Raw genomic sequence first — 17,726 nt, forward strand, 5'->3', positions numbered from 1 at the left:
GAATAACAAATAAACTCTCTTTAACTGATTAAGATAGTAAGTTTCAAAACAGTTTCCAGGACCAATCAACATAGAATACAGGAGTTTTATCTTTACAAAATTAATCAACAGAATTTGAGTAACTTATTGAAGCAACTTACTTTACACTGAGGAAATTCTATTGAGATATTAAGCCTCCCTCGATATCTTGACTCTCAATCTGTCCATTTCAAATCTGCTACCATTCTGTCCAAACTCCCCTTATCTCCGACCTAGACTACTTCCATAGGGCTACTACACAACTCCAGGAGGCACCATGCACATTGTATTCTGTTAATGTGCTCTTTGGATGCCATTCACTATATAACTTGACTATAACTCAATACAAGGTGTGTGTGTCTGTGTGTTGGGGGGTGGGGAGGTACATGCCTACTAGAGCTATGCAAAAGAGGCATTGTCCTGCTTCCGCTTTAAGGCCACAACCCATTCACCATGTTGAAGAGAGAGGAGTCTTTTCAAAATGCAAGTCTGATTTGTCACCCCTCACTACTCCTATTTGAAATGCTCAAATGATTTTCCATTGTTTTAAAAATAAAACCAGAGTCCTTAATATGGCCTATAGGGTTTTGCATGACCTGGTCCCTGGCCTGTCTTTCCACACTCTTCTCATATTACCCTCCCTTTAGCAATCTGTGCTCAGCCTCCTTCTTGTTTCTTTAATGTACCCTGTTTGCAGCCACACAGAGCCTCTGCACTTGTACTGTACTCCTGCACTGTACTCCTGCATGGAATGTTCTCCCCTGACCCCGTTTCTCCTAGTTAACTCCCACACATATTTTTGATCTATACTTAAGCATTAAATCCTTCTCTTACCTCTAGGTCTAGATAAGAATCTAAGTAAGATTCCTTTGTCATATGCTTTGTATCCTTCCTAAACTATAAATTCCACAAGGGCAGAGATTAGGCTGTTCTTAGTCATTTATATTCCCAGCATGAGGGCAACAATATAAGATTGTACAGTGTACATTGAACAAAAGGGCCACACCTAAGGGGCAACTTTCAAATAAGAGTAGTATATTTACTACAACAATTTTTTGATGACTGTTGGTAAAATTTCTTTTACTAACAAAATCAGCCTATTGCAACAATTTTCTAAAAGCTGGAAAATAAAGGTGTCTTGAGGTAAGGATGCCTTTTTCTAATTTACTCATATACACTGAGTGGACTAGCATCAACTCTGCCATTATCTAGCACAATAACTAGCACACATGAGATACTCATTAGTTACTTGTTTTAAAACAGAATGTCTTGAGTGGTTCTTAACAAAGAAAGTGGGTTGTTTGTTTGAACCGGCAGAAGTAGTAAACAAATTGATATTAACTGATAAATTGATAAGAATACTTAAGAAGACAAATTATTCTTACATGACGCTATCTTTCTATGCATGCACTGAAAGCTAAGGTACAGATAAAAATTCAGAAATGCTTTTTATCTTGAAAGTCAATTACTTTGCTCCATCGTTACATTTCTAAATCCATTGTTTATGATGACAGTTTTTTCTCAAGTAATTGTGTGAAACAGAAAGTAAAAAATATTTTTTAAAATAATAAGTGAGGTCAACAGTTTTCAGCCTGCTTCTAAAAATATTTGAAACACTTTTTTAAGAAAGTTTATGGGATTGCTTTCGTAAAACTGTGTTAGCATCAGCCAACAAATCTTCAAGTCTAGGAAATTGTCGTTATCTTAGAGGATTATTATTAGAGAGGAAGGAAAACTTCATAACATGATGGCAATATCACCACCTTTATCATAAGTGTGCAGTATACTTATTACAGGAGCAATCTTCCAGCTGACAGCACGGAAAAATTGTTTCTGAACTATATTGTCAAGATTTCATATTTGAGTAATGAATTCTTGATAATAAAGCTTCAGTAATGAAAGGTTTAATAAATGAATGTGCTCTGATTGGACTGAGCTTCTAGAGCTTGTATTCCTATAGATTTAAAGGGATTAAATAAAAAAAGTTAAAAAAAAAAACAGCACCAGAAGGTAGGTCTTTTTTATTATCTTTGGTTTGTGATAAGAAACAGAGAGGAGAGTTAAGACTTCAGAATACCTTGGCCAGCTTGTGACCTCCACCTCACTGTATTAATTTGGTCAACACGCATAACATAAGAATGGAGGGGCTTTTTTCATATTAAATTTGCCTATATTGCTTAAAAGCCAGCAAGTTTTCTAGGGTTTCCAGTAAGAATACTAGATATTAGAAGAAGGATATTTAGATATCACACCCTTTGTTCTCCCTTCTTTGTGCCGTTACTGTAAGAGAAACTGAGGGGAGGGTATATACCTCTTATTTTCTTTTCAGTTATCCCCACTAGGTCGAGTTTTATGAGGACATCTATAAAAAAATAAAATATGTAGAAATAAAAAATCGAGAGTAACATAATTTTATATTCTCTTACAGCACAATTAAATACTGAAAATTAGAGTTGTCAGTTATGTCTGGCTTTTGCACTGATTTATTCATTTAGCATTTACTGAGATTTGCTGTATTTTAGGCAATGAAGTAAGTATTGGGGGTTCAATGAATAAGTTATTTTCCCTGCCCCAAGGATATTATTTCAGTGGAGGAGACAGATATGGAAACAAATACAGGAAATTTGGAGTTGCTGGGAGAGGTCCACAGAAAGAGGTGGGTTTTTTGTGGATTTTTGAAGGATATGAGAGATTTCATTGTTTTTGTCTTCCAAGCAGAGGAAATACTTTATCTGTAAGCACATGGTTTTGAAAGATCCTGGTGTCTTCAGGGAACACTGAGGAATTCAGTGTGACTAGAACATAGGGTGTGTGACAGTGGAAGTATAGGTGTAGGTTGGAATACAAAGAAGATACATGAGGCTGTGGCTGGAAGAGTAAGAGGTTATAGCCACATCAGGATGGATTTCAGAAGGCAAATTTATAAGTTTACATTCTTTTGTTTAGGGAATAGGCTCTCTGTTTTTAAAGACCCTAACTTTGATAGCTTGTGTTTAGATTTAACTGTGGTCAGACTGGTGGTATAGAAATCCAGTAGAAACTATTATAGTAGTCCAAAGGACAAATAATAGTCTGAACTAAGGCACTGTAGTGGTGATGGTATGGAGCAGTTGGTTTAAGAAACATTTCTAGTATCAAATGTATATAGAAAAGAGGGGAAACGGATGATCAACAATATCTGTTAGTGAAACTCTTAATCAGAATTGAAAATATGGACTGCTAAGCAGATAAGAGAAGATGATGAATTCAATTGTGAACATGTTAAAGGTAAGGTATCTGTAGAATCTTGTCATATGTGACCTGTAAACTAGTCTGCATAAATTGGCCCTTCTTCATTTTAGCAAAGTTTTGATAACTATTTGACATTCAATTGTTTCTCCATTCCAGGAATTTAGTTATGTCCACAGTATAATAGGGTATAAGATAAGATGGTGGTGGTAAGTGAAGAGGGTTGGGAGGTAGATACCTGATTTTATCATGATACCCATTTGTTGTGAATAGTGTGGTCAATTATATTGACATTTTCTTGTGCCACTATTTATTTTGTAGACTATACATAAATCTTCATTTGATACCATTCACAATGGTATAGTTTAAAGAGAAAAATTATGTAGACATCAGGGTCTCCTCTAAATATAAAAATATAATAACATTCATTTTTATACAGCCCAGGATCAAATGGGCAGGGAAAATCTGGGCCAGATTCTGATGTAGAAACTGTCTTAGACACTCTCCCAATTCCTTCTTTGATGTTGTGTCTCCCACTTTAACACCCTCAGCCTTTCTTCCTTAGTCCAGTGCCCTCATATGGTTTCCTGTAATCAGGGTGTATCCTTGCCATCCTTTCTCTTGCAAGGCAACCTAGCTAATATCCAAAATCTTTAGGGCCTACACTGTTCACTAGCCTGAGAGATAGGTCTGCCCTAATGAATATCACAACAAAGTATTTAATGATTTTCTAAAATTTCATGCTGATTATTGATAAACTTAGAGCAAGTGGAAGATCAAATTAATCAAGAACCAGATGTAATGCTGCTATTAGAAACTATACCTTTTAAAATCAGATTATAAAATCAGACTATACTTTCAAAATTATATTTTTTCTCAATGGTTCTCTCTTAATGTTATTTAAATAGCTATAATTAGGATATAATCTGTCTTATTTTTTATTTACATTTTATTTTACTTCAGAGTCTGAATCTACATGGAAACAGCCTGAGTAAATTGAGAGATCTCTCCAAGTTAACAGGACTTCGAAAACTTAATATCAGCTTTAATGAATTTACTTGTTTAGATGATGTATACCACCTGGTAAGAACTGTCTTTTTGAAATTATTTAAGTAAAATAAAATTATTAATTTAATGAATAAATTATTTTTGTAATTTAGACCTCATATATACCATATTAACAGCCCAATTCAGGAACAAAACATACATAAACTATATATATATAGTATGTTACTTTCTCTAAAATAGGCCTTAGACTTAGATTCTGTTTACAAACCAAATATACACCTGTGGTCATATCTTATTTCTAGCTACTTGAAAATAAATGTAAAACTACTCCAGACCTGTTTTTAAAATGTCATTTATAAAGTGTCATTTCCAATTTCTTCTGCTCTTTTTTTCTCACTTTTTTTCCTCCTTATTGTGAGTTTTTACTTCTTCACTTGCTAGTTTACCACTTCACAGCTAATTTTGTCAAGTCTTCCCATCTGTTCATTATCCATATGGTTAGTTCTCTTTCTTTCTGCCTTGTCCTTTCTACCCGCATTACACACATAGATCTTGTTTGATTTGTGTTTGCCTTCTTATAAATCAAGGACAAATACAGTAATACACATGTACACCAGGTATGGATCTTTTCTGGCTTTTGTTTTCCCTGTCAATGTCATATAACAAAAATAATTACATATGGGTTCCAGAACTCCAACCCAGCAGCCCCTGTTTCCATAGGTCCCAAGTCACTGACATATCTTTTCAGAATATATCATCATTCTCATCTCTTCCTCATTCTCTACTCTATCTCCTTGCAACCATGTCAAGGCTCTTGTACTGCTACTTCTGCGACTGTGGTGAGAGTTGCTGCTTTGCTTATTGGCCTTAGATTTTAGTATTAAACCCTCTTCCTTTTTTCTTTTACCAAGCCAAAGTCCTTTCTTTTTAATTGAGGTAACATTGGTTTATGACATTATATAAGTTTATAAAAGTGTGTACAATATTATATTTCTACTTCTGTATACACTACAGTGCACTCACCACCAAAAGTTTAGTTTCTATGTATCACCTACAGTTGACCACCTTTACCCATTTTGCCCTCCCTCCACCCTACTTCCCCTCTGGTAATCACTACTGTGTTCCTTTTATCTATATGTTTATTTTTATTTGGTTTGGTTTGTTCATTTATTTCAGTTTTTTTTACTCCACATACAAGTGATATCATACAGTATTTGTCTTTGTCTGACTTATTTCACTTAGCATAATACCCTCCAAGTCCATCTATGTTGTTTCAAATGGCAAGATTTCATCTTTTTTATGTCTGAGTAATATTCCATTGTATATATGTACCACATCTTCTTTATCCATTCATCTGTTGATGGACAATTGGGTTGCTTCCATATCTTGGCAATTGTAAATAATGATGCTATGAACATAGGGGTGCATATTTTGAATTAGTGTTTTTGTACTCTTCAGATAAATAGAAATAGAAAAGCTGGATCATATGGTGGTTCTATTCTTAATTTTTGAGGCATCTCCATACTGTTTTTCATAGTGGCTGCACCAATTTACATTCTCACCAACAGTGTATGAGGGTTTACTTTTCTCCACATCCTCTTTTTAATTCTTGCCTTTTTGATAATAGCTATTCTAATAGGCATGAGGTGATATCTCATTGTGGTTTTGATTTGTGTTCCCCTAATAATTAGTGATGAACATGCACCTGTTGGCCATCTGTATGTCTTCTTTGGAAAAAGCTCCTGTGCCCATTTTTAAAATTGGGTTGTTTGGTTTTTTTGTTGTTGTTGAGTTGAATGAGTTTTTTAATATATTTTTGATATCAGCCCCTTATCAGATATATGATTTGCAAATATCTTCTCCAATTCAGTAGGTTGCCTTTTCATTTTGTTGATGGTTTCCTTTGCTGTACAGAAGCTTTATAGTTTGGTGTAGTCCCATTTGTTTATTTTTGCTTTTGTTTAGGAGACATATCTAGAAAGACATTGCTAAGACCAACGTAAAAGAGCATACTGCCTATATTTCTTCTAGGAATTTTAATGGTGTTGGGAAACTGGACGGCCACATGCAAAATGGATTAAAGACTTAACAGCAAGGCCAAAGTCCTTTTTAATAGAATTCCCCTTGGGTTTGGTATGCAACTGAGGAAAGAAGGTAGTTTAATAGAGGTCCCAGGACTATATATAAATTTTGGGCATTTTTGTTTAATTTTCTTCTAATGATTTGCTTGCAGTTCCAAAGGTTATAACAGGCATTATAATTTTGCTTAGGCACAGATTTAAAGACTAAACTCTTAAGTCATGCAAGGTGAGTGAGCTTAGCCAGCTGCCCAGCATGTATTTGCAATGTAGCTTTGTTGTTCTTTAATACAAGAATTTCTTTCATCATCATAGCCTCACAGCCTGCTTATTGGATGACTATTACCACAGTTATTTTACAGGTAAGGGAACTGGACACATTTTATGCCCAAGTGGTATTTTCAAATTTTAGAACTAGTAAAGGTAGCTAGATATAGACCCCTCAGACATTAAGAATCCAGTGTATAAACATGTCTCTAAAAATGATTGTAAGGATCTTCAGAGAGAGGAGATACTGTACATGTAAAATAAAACACAGATACTGAAAACTACATACTACAAACAAGTGGTTTAGTAAATTATTATAAGGTGAACATGCTTGTTAACTAGCGTCCAGGTCAAGAAATAAAACTTTGCCACCTACAGCATAAACCCCTTCTATATGCCCCATTCCTTCAAGAAATCATTATCCTGACTTCTAATAGTTATCCTCTTCCTGCTCTTTTTCCCCCTATAGTTCCATCACACAAATGTGTATCCCTAGCACAGAAATTTGGTTTTCCCTTTTTTTTTAATGTACTGTATTTTTTAAGTCTCTTTTAAGTTTCCCTTCTATCCCCTTCTGCTCCCCACTGTTTATCTGTAGAAATACTTGGACCTTCAAAACCAGAGTTTCCCACAGTCCTGACCCTGCCAATTTGCTTACCTATGATACACCCTACATGCCCTCCACCCTCCAGATTTTCTACAAATTGGCAACTGGATCCAGAGATTGGATCAGACTCAGGTTCCATTCCTCTGGCGAGACTACAAGGGACACATAATGTCTAGTTGTCTCACTTTTCTGACTCTAGGAGCCATTATTAATGCCTGTATCTATTAATTCATTGGAGATTACAAAATAGCAACATTCTTATTCTAGAATTTCTTTTTCATTTATTAATTGGAACACTTTTACATAAAGACGTTTCCCCTTATCTATTATTTGGATACCCAGTAGGACCATTCATATAGAAAATGCAGAATAGATGTTTGATTGTTTGCCTTTATTTACCAACTTTGAAGATAATGAATTAGTTCCTTATGAATTCCCAAAGACAAGCATACTTTTTTAGTTTTAATATCATTAGGAATGCAAGGACTTAAACATATTTGATGATATTCAATTTACTGCAATTACTATCATGATTGAAGCTCAAATTTTCTCATCCTTAGCCAGTGGAAGCATCATAAGGTTAGCTCCTTTTGCCATGACCCTAGTAGTCTGTGATAGCTTCTTTGCCACCTGGTATGAAAGATGTTCCATACACATCTTATGTATTTTTCTGTTGCAGACAGGGGATCAACTATTTCTTCAAGGAGCCCTGGTTTCTTTTAGAGAAGTGGTATTTAAGGGTCACAATCTGGGTTGGTCATTGTTTCTAGGTCTTTCCATTGGACAGAATTTGTTGTGGGGGAGGTGTGTGTGTGGGGGGGGTGTATGTGCAACTAAAACTAACCTCATGAATTTATATTGATACTTCCAATTCGAATTTAAGACTGCAAATCATTTAACTTAACCTTTCTCTGTTACTTACATCTATATCTTTTTTCCCACACCAATAATCCTGATTCTCAAGGATACAAGGTGATAGAATTAGGATATTTAATAATCACTCATTTGTTTTATCCCCTATTACACACACACAACAGTCTCAGAATGATAGCACTAATACTCTCATCAACACGTTACTGGAAAGATTTTTTTTTTTTTTTTTTTTGCGGTACGTGGGCCTCTCACTGCCGTGGCCTCTCCCGCTGCGGAGCGCAGGCCCAGTGGCCATGGCTCACGGGTCCAGCTGCTCCGCAGCATGTGGGATCCCCCCGGACCGGGGCATGAACCCGCGTCCCCTGCATTGGCAGGCGGACTCTCAACCACTGCGCCACCAGGGAAGCCCCAGGAAAGATTTTTTTTTAATTTTGTGTATGTTCTTTTCATTCTTCTCTATTTTAAAAAATAATTAAAATTATCATACTATATCTACTTTGTTAGAGCATGTAGCCCTTACATTCTGTACACTCTCCCTTTTAGTTCATTGGTAATTGTGTATTTAATTCTTATCACCAGTTCTTAGGGTGGTATCAAACATTTTGATTGTCTGAAAAATATTCTATTATAGATTCCTCAGGAAGGGCTTACGGAAACAGTATCCCTTCAGTTACTGAATGTTGATAATAATTTATCTATGTCCTTTATACTTGAAAGGCAGTTTTGTTAGATATAAAATCCTTGGCTCACAATTTCTTTTCTTGGGCATCTTAAACGTTATTTCATTTTCTTCTGGCATAAAGTGTTGCAGTAGAAAAGTCTGATGAGAATGTATAATTTTTTCCCTTGTAAGTCACAGGCTTGGTTGTTCTGGGTCAATATTTCGGATTCACAGTATGCTTTTCCAAAATGTAGATTAAAATCATTTTTTCTTTTATTTTTTTGAACTGGAGGTTTTTAGCAATTTTTCTATTTCCTTTCTTTGGTTCTCTTCTTTAGGAACTCCCATTATCCATATGTTGAATCTTTACCTATCTTCACTATTTGTCACTTTCTCTTGAGTCCTTTTTATCTCTCCATTTAGATTTTAAATTGATTTGATTTTTTAAATTTTCATCTTTTTCACCTTCTATTTATCTTAAGGCATTATTTGTTGTGTTTACTTCTTTTGTCTTTGACTAGTTTAATCTTCATTTCTGAAATGCTTTTATTATTTTATTTTGAATTCTTTTCTGGGTTCTTTCATCTCATTGCTGAGTTTTTCTAATCCAGATTTATGTTGTTATTTTGTATCTTGTATCATTCTTAAATCTTTTTGCTTGTTCTGAAATAATAGGTTTATGGTTATGATATGTTTCTTGGGCATATATTTCTGGTATACTTTTATTGCCTGCAGCAGTATAACAATATTTCTGTCTTACACACACACACACACACACACACACACACAGCTTTATCTGGGATTTGACCTTAATACTTTTTTGCTGCTCATTTTCCAGTGAAATTAGTTCTTAACTTTTAAAACAAAAGTGGGGTTTGGGAAAGCTTTTCTAATTTCACAGATCTCCCTCTTCTGCTGTTTATATGTACTGTTTAAAAACTGTAGCACTTACTTTCTGAAATTTCCTGGTTCTATTCCCTTCCTCCACTTCAGTTTGAACTTTCTCTTTTATTTGCCTTTTTTGTCCTTATCCTGTTTAATTTTTATTTAGCCCAGCAGTTTCTTCTCCAAGAAAGATTCAGTTCTGTAAGGGAGCCCTGGTGGGGCAGTTTGAAGATTCGTAGGGGCTAGACTGCTCCATCCCCTTCAGACCTTTTTACTGTAGGTCCCATACACTCACCTGGTATCAAAGAGGGTAAAACTCCTCCCACTTTCAACTGCTGTATTAGTTGGCCCTCATACCTTCCATTGAATATTGGTTGGCTATTTTGGGGCTCTCTTATTCTCAGGTCCATCAGATGCTGCCATGATGCTTCCTTCTTCCTCTCACATAGACCTGGACACCATGTAGGTCTTGTGGTTGTTGGTGGTTTATCCCCACCAACTTCTTTGAGACTTATGGGGCTACCTTGTTATGTAGCTTTGTTATAAATGTTGTCCATAGAATTTTGGTTTTATTTTTATCTCTCTTTTTATGTGGGGATTCAGAGAGATTGAACACCTATGCTGCCTAGCCTCTATATTCTACAGTAATCAACTTTGTATGTGTGTTTAATATTAATTATATTTATCTCAGCATCATAAAAGGCTATGATCTAATTTAATCACTCACCTGTTATTCCTATTGTCTTCTAAGTGTTTTAATTTGCCTCTCATTTTTACTATCATTTTCCTTAAGTGTGTCTCTAACATGGAGAGTTTCCATACCCATCTTGCATGCTAGGCATTAGTTCTACTAAGTTGCAGAAAGTAAACATATTGTTACTATGTGTTCATCACCCTGGCCTTGCCTTGTGAGTCAAAATACCCAATCTGTGACTGTTTACATAATGGAAGACCTGGGCTTCATAAATGGTGGAAATATACTATATAGTTTTGTAGAGTTTTAAAAAATCTAAATAAGACATCCACATAAGGTAAATTGAAATGGCATAAGCTGTATGCCTGTCATTCACTCACCTGAACTATCACAAAAGGAGAGTATCCAAGCAAAAGGAATAGGAACAGATTTTTTTTTCTCTGAAAATAGTTACACCATAGTCAGAATTGGCCAAGGAAAGACAAATATGTATGGCTATTTGCAACTTTAATAGATTATTTTTTATGGAAATAGTATAATTTATGGAAATAGTACTTCTGTCTTATCTTTTCCAATGAGAAATTTATTGTTAAAGTGCTTCTAATGGCTTGAGACAGCTAATCTACATTTAGAGATTGAACTATTACCCCTAAAATATTTTAAAGAGGTCTTGTGGGTTTTAATATTTGTAAGTTGGGCTACATTGTACTGTAACTTACAAAAGATTTAAACTGAAGCACAAGAAATGTTAAAACACAAAACTCTGCTACAAAACTGAAAATATTATTCCTTGAATATTTATGGAGTGTATGGAGTCTGTTTTATATTCTGGGAACATAAAAAAGTGAAGATCCCACCCCTGTTTTCAAGGAAAGAAGGCAGTTCTCTTTATATGATGCATGATTCACAAATGCTAGTCTGCATGCAAGTGCTGGAATTTGGGACAAGTTTTTAACCACTTTTTGATGAAAAATGGGAGAAGATGGGCCATATAGTAAATTTTTATAAATCTAAATTAATTTAATTTAAAAGACTGTTCTAAGATTATATCCTTAATACTTTTTTACTGCCAAATATCCTTTTGTTCGAGAAATTATAATCATAGTAAATTATAGGATTTTTTTTACTATGCTTACTAATGAGATTAAAAAGTCAGTAACACTATTTGATTTCCAGAAATTTTTTAGATTTTAATGATCTGAACACTCAACTCTTGAAACCTGAGTCACTATAATAGACGCTATTCCAACAATACGAACTATGCATTATATAGCAGTGACTAATTCTATGGTGAATTCAAACAATTGTTTGTTTTAAACTGTAAAGAAATCAAGTATATTTTTAATTTATAGTAATATTATTTTTATTTTTAAAAATATGTTGCAAAATATTTTCTTCAAGTACTCTTTATCTCTTTCTTGTTCTGGGTCTGAGTTCGTATATACTTTTTTTGTGTGTGTGTGTGGTACGCGGGCCTCTCACTGTTGTGGCCTCTCCTGTTGCGGAGCACAGGCTCTGGACACGCAGGCTCAGCGGCCATGGCTCACGGGCCCAGCCGCTCCGCGGCATGTGGGATCCTCCCGGACTGGGGCACAAACCCACGTCCCTTGCATCAGCAGGCAGACTCTCAACCACTGCACCACCAGGGAAGCCCTGAGTTCGTATATACTTTAAAAGAAAATTTTGTTTGCAACAAATAGAAGTAACAAATTAAAGTCTTAAAGACTTCTTACAAATATGTAAAATAAAGATCTGAATATATAAATGGCCAAAGATGAGAAACACAACAAACAAGCAAAAAACATTTTTAAATGTCTAATATAAACACATGGAAGGGCTCCCCTGGTGGTGCAGTGGTTGAGAGTCCACCTGCCGATGCAGGGGACACGGGTTCGTGCCCCGGTCCGGGAAGATCCCACATGCCGCGGAGCGGCTGGGCCCATGAGCCATGGCAGCTGAGCCTGCGCTCCACAACGGGAGAGGCCACAATAGTGAGAGGCCCGCATACCGCAAAAAAAAAAAAAAAAAACACATGGAAAAGATGTGCAACTTCACTGATAATAATGTAAATTAAAATAAGGGGGGTGGGTTGGTGGGTATTTAAGGAAATATGCATTCTCAAATTCCATTGCTGGAAGAAAAAAATGGCACAAACTTCCTTAAAACTATTTGGCAACATTTATCAAGAGTCTTAACAATACAGAAATCCTTAAAACCAGTAATCTTATTCCTAAAAACCTTTTCTGAAAAAATATTGGCGTCTCGGTTAAAGTATTATGACCATGGACATTTGTTGCAGTGTTGACAACAATTAGAAGCCACATAAATGTCCATAATTAAATGTTTAAAACAATACTAATAATTCACATATTAGAATACTATGCAATCATGAAAAATCATTTTTAAAAATAAATTTATTTATTTTATTTATTTAGTTTTGGTGGCATTGGGCCTTCGTTGCTGCGCGCGGGCTTTCTCTAGTTGCGGCGAGCAGGGCCTACTCTTCACTGCAGTGCATGGGCTTCTCACTGCAGTGGCCTCTCTTGTCATGGAGCATGGGCTCTAGGTGCATGGGCTTCCATAGTTGTGGCACGTGGGCTCAGTAGTTGTGGCTCGTGGGCTCTAGAGTGAAGGCTCAGTAGTTGTGACACACGGGCTTAGTTGTTCCTCGGCATGTGGGATCTTCCCAGATCAGGGCTGGAACCCATGTCCCCCACATTGGCAGGCGGACTCTAAACCACTGTGCCACCAGGGAAGCCCCATGAAAATTCATTTTGAAGAATATTTAATGGTGTGTGAACATGTTAGAAGGGTACAAAATTCTATATAACAGAATAATATGTTTTATATAAAAAAATTGGCATATAATAAAAAATGTTTTCAATGGTTCTTTCTGAACAATAGAATTATATATGCTTTCTATTTTTTCTTTTTATTTATTTACTGTATTTCTCAGATCTCCAACAAGAACATGTGTTACTTTAATAATTTTAAAAAATTATTATTAAAAATCATGTACTTCTAAAAAAGGAAATTATAGAATGGAATAGTTTTAGTTTCTGCCTCTGAAGATGAACCTTTTTTAACCAGGCCATGAGTTCAATGGTATAAACTAGAAGCCTAGATATAAGAAATGTAATTCTTTGTTTGTTGGAGACAATTATCTTGCCAGTTTCTCTTTGCCTTCTCCTCCATGAAAACAAACATTGCCACTCTATGTTAAAAGGATGAAGTGAGAATTAAGAGCAAATGACTAGGAAAATATATACATTGATACCACTGCTGCAATATAACTACTGTTTAGGTTTTCTGTGAGGATTACCAAAAAAGCACATAAAATACTTAGAGAATCAGAGAGAAAAGAACTATGTAAATACAAACTGTGATCCTCCTAGCATCACTTCTTTTTGTATGCGTTGCAGTATAACCTTGAATATTTGGATGCAAGCCATAACCATGTGATAACTCTTGAGGGATTTAGAGGTCTGATGAAACTTAAGCACTTAGACTTGAGCTGGAATCAACTGAAAAAATCTGGCGATGAAATAAATATGTTATGCAAACACACCACAAGCCTTCTCACTCTGGATATTCGACATAATCCATGGCAAAAGGTATGAAACAGAAATGTTTATAAAAAAGCAAACAATCATTTTTATTTCAAAGCTGTTTTCTCACTACTATTCAAGAATAGCCAGAAACAGGCAAACTATCTTTGTCTCGCTAGAATTCCCTTAAGTATTTCATAAGTTGAATTTAGTGTAGTGATCAAGTGAATAAAATGTTACTATAAGAAAAGTCTTTAATTTCACATCAGACTTTTTTTGCAACCTCTAATAGTTAAAGAGTATTGTGGTTTTAAAAGTGTTAGATGTCACTGCCATTTGCACACCTTCAGAGAATTTTCATAGTGCAGTATAGCTCAGCATGCTAGAACCCTACTGTAATGAGGCATAGAAACCAAGAATAATAGAATACAGTGAGAGAAACATATTATTAAAGGGGGAAAATTAACAAAAGCATGTTTACTTTTAAATTAACAATAGTATGTTTCTCTCACTGTATTCTATTATTCTTGGTTCCTATGCCTCAAATTCCCTGATAAACCTGAATTATAAAGTCTTATTTATGTTCTGTTATAAAAGGAAATTTGATTGAATGCTATTCTTTCTCATCACAAAAATATGTAGATTCATGCTAAGAAATTTCAATATTCAATGATTATACTGAAGAGTATCTCCAAGTATTTAAAATAAGCCCCAAGTTTATAATTTCAAGACTATTCCTCTCCTTGTTTTTCAAAAATGTATATAGACTGTGTTCAACATTTTTAAAAGGGACTAAAGCATGATTGGTTCTATTAAATTGGCCATATTACTATGTTTATACTATTGTATTTCTCATTTTTAGCTCAGTAAAATTGAAGGATATTTTTCTTTTGCCAAATCAGACTTCCTGAATGATCACAGTACAGCTATAGCCCTGTTGCCAAATTAAATGTCAAGAGCTGAAGATCTGTATTGGATCACCCATGGAGCTGACTAGCTAAATGCTGATCTAGATAAACAGGAGGCACTGCAGTTGTTCTGTGAACACTTTTCACTGCAGTCACTTTTCAACAGCTTGTGGGATTTCCTCTCTTCACAAGAGTAGAACTATCCACCTTCAAACAAAAAAGATTGATTCTTAAATATAATTTAATTTCAACTATTATTTAAAGAATTAAGTTAAGCCTTTATTTTTAGACAAATATAATAAAGTAGGAGATGCATAATTTGAATTATGTGGGAAGGAACAAAGAACTCCTTTCCATGTCATAGCACATGTAATATTTTGTAAATATTAACTTTTGGTATTTTTCCCAAGCCAGCCACATTAAGGCTGAGTGTTATTGGCAGATTAAAGACTCTTACTCAGTTAGATGGAGTCCTTATTTCTGAAGAAGAAGCAACAGCGGCTATGAAATTTATTTCTGGGACAAAGATTACTCAGGTTGGATTTTACTGTTTAATATTTCTTGTTCTGTTTAGAATATACAAATAATATTTCCCATACTCTTATTTTGTTATTGAGATTTTATATTCTCTCTTAGCATGCTAATAAAAATATCAGTCTATAACAATCATATCACTTGAATTTTTTTTTCTGTTTAAATGTATTCCATTTAAATACCAACTGGTTGTATGGATTCTCATCCTGCACACTACCCCAAAAATACCTCTAGGGTAACTGTTTTTTTCCTAGTCAACCTGAACTCACCAGAGTCCTTTAGAACCTATATGAAAATAAGCAACTTTCTGTGGATAAGGTAAGCTTCGAGGCCTTGAGAAAGCATTTAGTAAATTATTTACCTAGTATTGATATTATATGTGTCTGGCTGAAAGAAAACAACACCTATTAACTTGGGGAAGGGGAAATACCTATATTATCCAGATTAAGAATGCTACTTTGGCCAAAGTAGCTTCAACATCCTAAATATCTCCACTCTAGTTATCTAGCTATTTACTTTTTGTGGAATATTTGAATATTAATTCCTTAATGTAATGTTTAATTTTGTATCTGTTCAAAGTGAAGGAAAGAAACTCCTTTGTTGATAAAAATATAATTAACTCCTGAAGAAGAGTTGGGGATTTATCCTACCAGAAATCAAAACTTACTAAAATCCTGTAAGACAATGTGGAATTGGCAGAGTTAGACAAATAGACCAATACAACAGAGTATAAAGACCCAGTGTAGACCCACACATACCTGGAAACTTGATAAATAACAGAGCTGCCTGTACAGATCAGGGAGCTAGTCAATAAAAGGCACTGGAACAAGTGCATTAAGGCTTTCACTACAAAAAGCAAAACCAAAAATGTTTTAGAAGGAAAGATCAGAGATTACCATTAAAACCTTGAATGAGGGAAGAATTTATTATGCAAGAAACAAAGAGCATATACTATAAAAGATTGGATTTGTCTATGTTAAAATTAATACATCTATTCCTCAAAGGGCAGAAAGTGAAAAGACAAGCTATATACTGGGAAAAGAAATTTGAAACACATCTGACAAAAAATATTCTTTATATATCCAAAATATATCAGGAAAAAGACAACCAATCAAACAGAAAACTGAGCAAAAGATTTAAACAGACACTTCACTGGAGAGGAAATCAGAACAGCCAAACAACTTAGGAAAAGATGCTCTACCACATTAATACTCAAGAAAATAAACATTAAAACTTAAATGATCTACCAATTTATGGCCACTATTGGGGGGGGAAAAAACCCTTGACAATATCAAGTTTTAGCAAAGGTTTGAAGTAAAGGTTACAATTGGTACAACCATTTTGGATAACAAATTGGCCCTATCTAGTAAAGCTGAATATATACATACCCTAAACCTAGCAAGTTATATACTCTAAAGAAACTCTTGCATATATATACCAAGCATCATGCACAAGAATATTTATGAGAGCAATGCTTATAATAGCAAAAACCTGAAATCAGCTCAATGTTCATTGATGAGAGAATTGATAAGGAAATATTATATGGCAATGACATGTGAATAAACTACAGCTACAGGAAGAAGCATAGAAGAATCTCATGGATATAATGCTGAGCAAAAAAGCAAGTCATAGAAGAATATAAACATATTATTCAATTTACATAAAGTTTGAATATGTATAAGACTAATATTTTATTTATGGATATAAACATAAGTCTATAAAGAAAGCAAGTATGGTAGATACAAAATTTGAGATCATTTGATTGCTTCTTAGGGGATTGATTCACTTGAGATGAGTGATGGCTTCCAAGGAGAAGGAGAGAAAAAAAGATTAGGATGGGGCACCCAGGGAGCTTCTAGGGTGGTAGGAATATCCTGGCTCTTAAACTGGTTTCATGATGGATTATATGGTGTTTGTTTTATAATAATCCTTTCACAGTTTTATAAATATTATTTTGTGGTTAAATGTCTGCTAAAACAAAAAAATGAGTGAGATATATAAAGTATATCCAGATACTGAAAACATTTTAAGGCAAAGAAAATGTCATATTTTAAAAGTATTCATTGGGCCATTCATCTAGGAAACAATTCTGTTAACTATATGTATATGGACCTCTCTGTGCTATTTCCTTTATGTGTTTTTTGTTTTATTAGTTATCTCTCTTACGGCATTCTAGTACTAAAGAGGAGAGATCACGGATTCTTAGTATATGGCCTTCTGCCAAAATTCTGACACAGATTTCAAAGTTAGGACCACATTCACATCTGAGTGGAAACTGGTACTTGAAGGTAAAGACAATCTATTAAACCTAATATAAAAATTTAATTTCAATTGATATTTTAGTCAGCTTTGGCCTTTGTATCATAACGAGGGCATAGATAGGTAACGGGCAGAAAACTGGAAGAGCCAAATTAAAA

At 34.7% G+C, this 17,726-nt stretch overlaps 1 protein-coding gene across 1 annotated transcript in view; it reads left to right on the plus strand.

The window, feature by feature from the left end:
- The window catches only part of LRRC9 (leucine rich repeat containing 9), a gene marked incomplete at both ends in the record, with an annotated part of 95,737 nt that overhangs the window by 35,362 nt on the left and 42,649 nt on the right, over nt 1-17,726 (plus strand). Inside the window, 4 exons of the mRNA XM_079700504.1 lie at nt 4,210-4,329; nt 13,742-13,933; nt 15,186-15,311; nt 17,463-17,597. Coding sequence (XP_079556630.1) covers nt 4,210-4,329; nt 13,742-13,933; nt 15,186-15,311; nt 17,463-17,597 — 573 coding nt within the window. The remainder of the gene's footprint in view (nt 1-4,209; nt 4,330-13,741; nt 13,934-15,185; nt 15,312-17,462; nt 17,598-17,726) is intronic.

The sequence above is a fragment of the Hyperoodon ampullatus genome (genome assembly GCF_949752795.1).
Source record: "Hyperoodon ampullatus genome assembly, chromosome: 3".
NCBI classification, from domain to species: Eukaryota; Metazoa; Chordata; class Mammalia; order Artiodactyla; family Ziphiidae; genus Hyperoodon; species Hyperoodon ampullatus.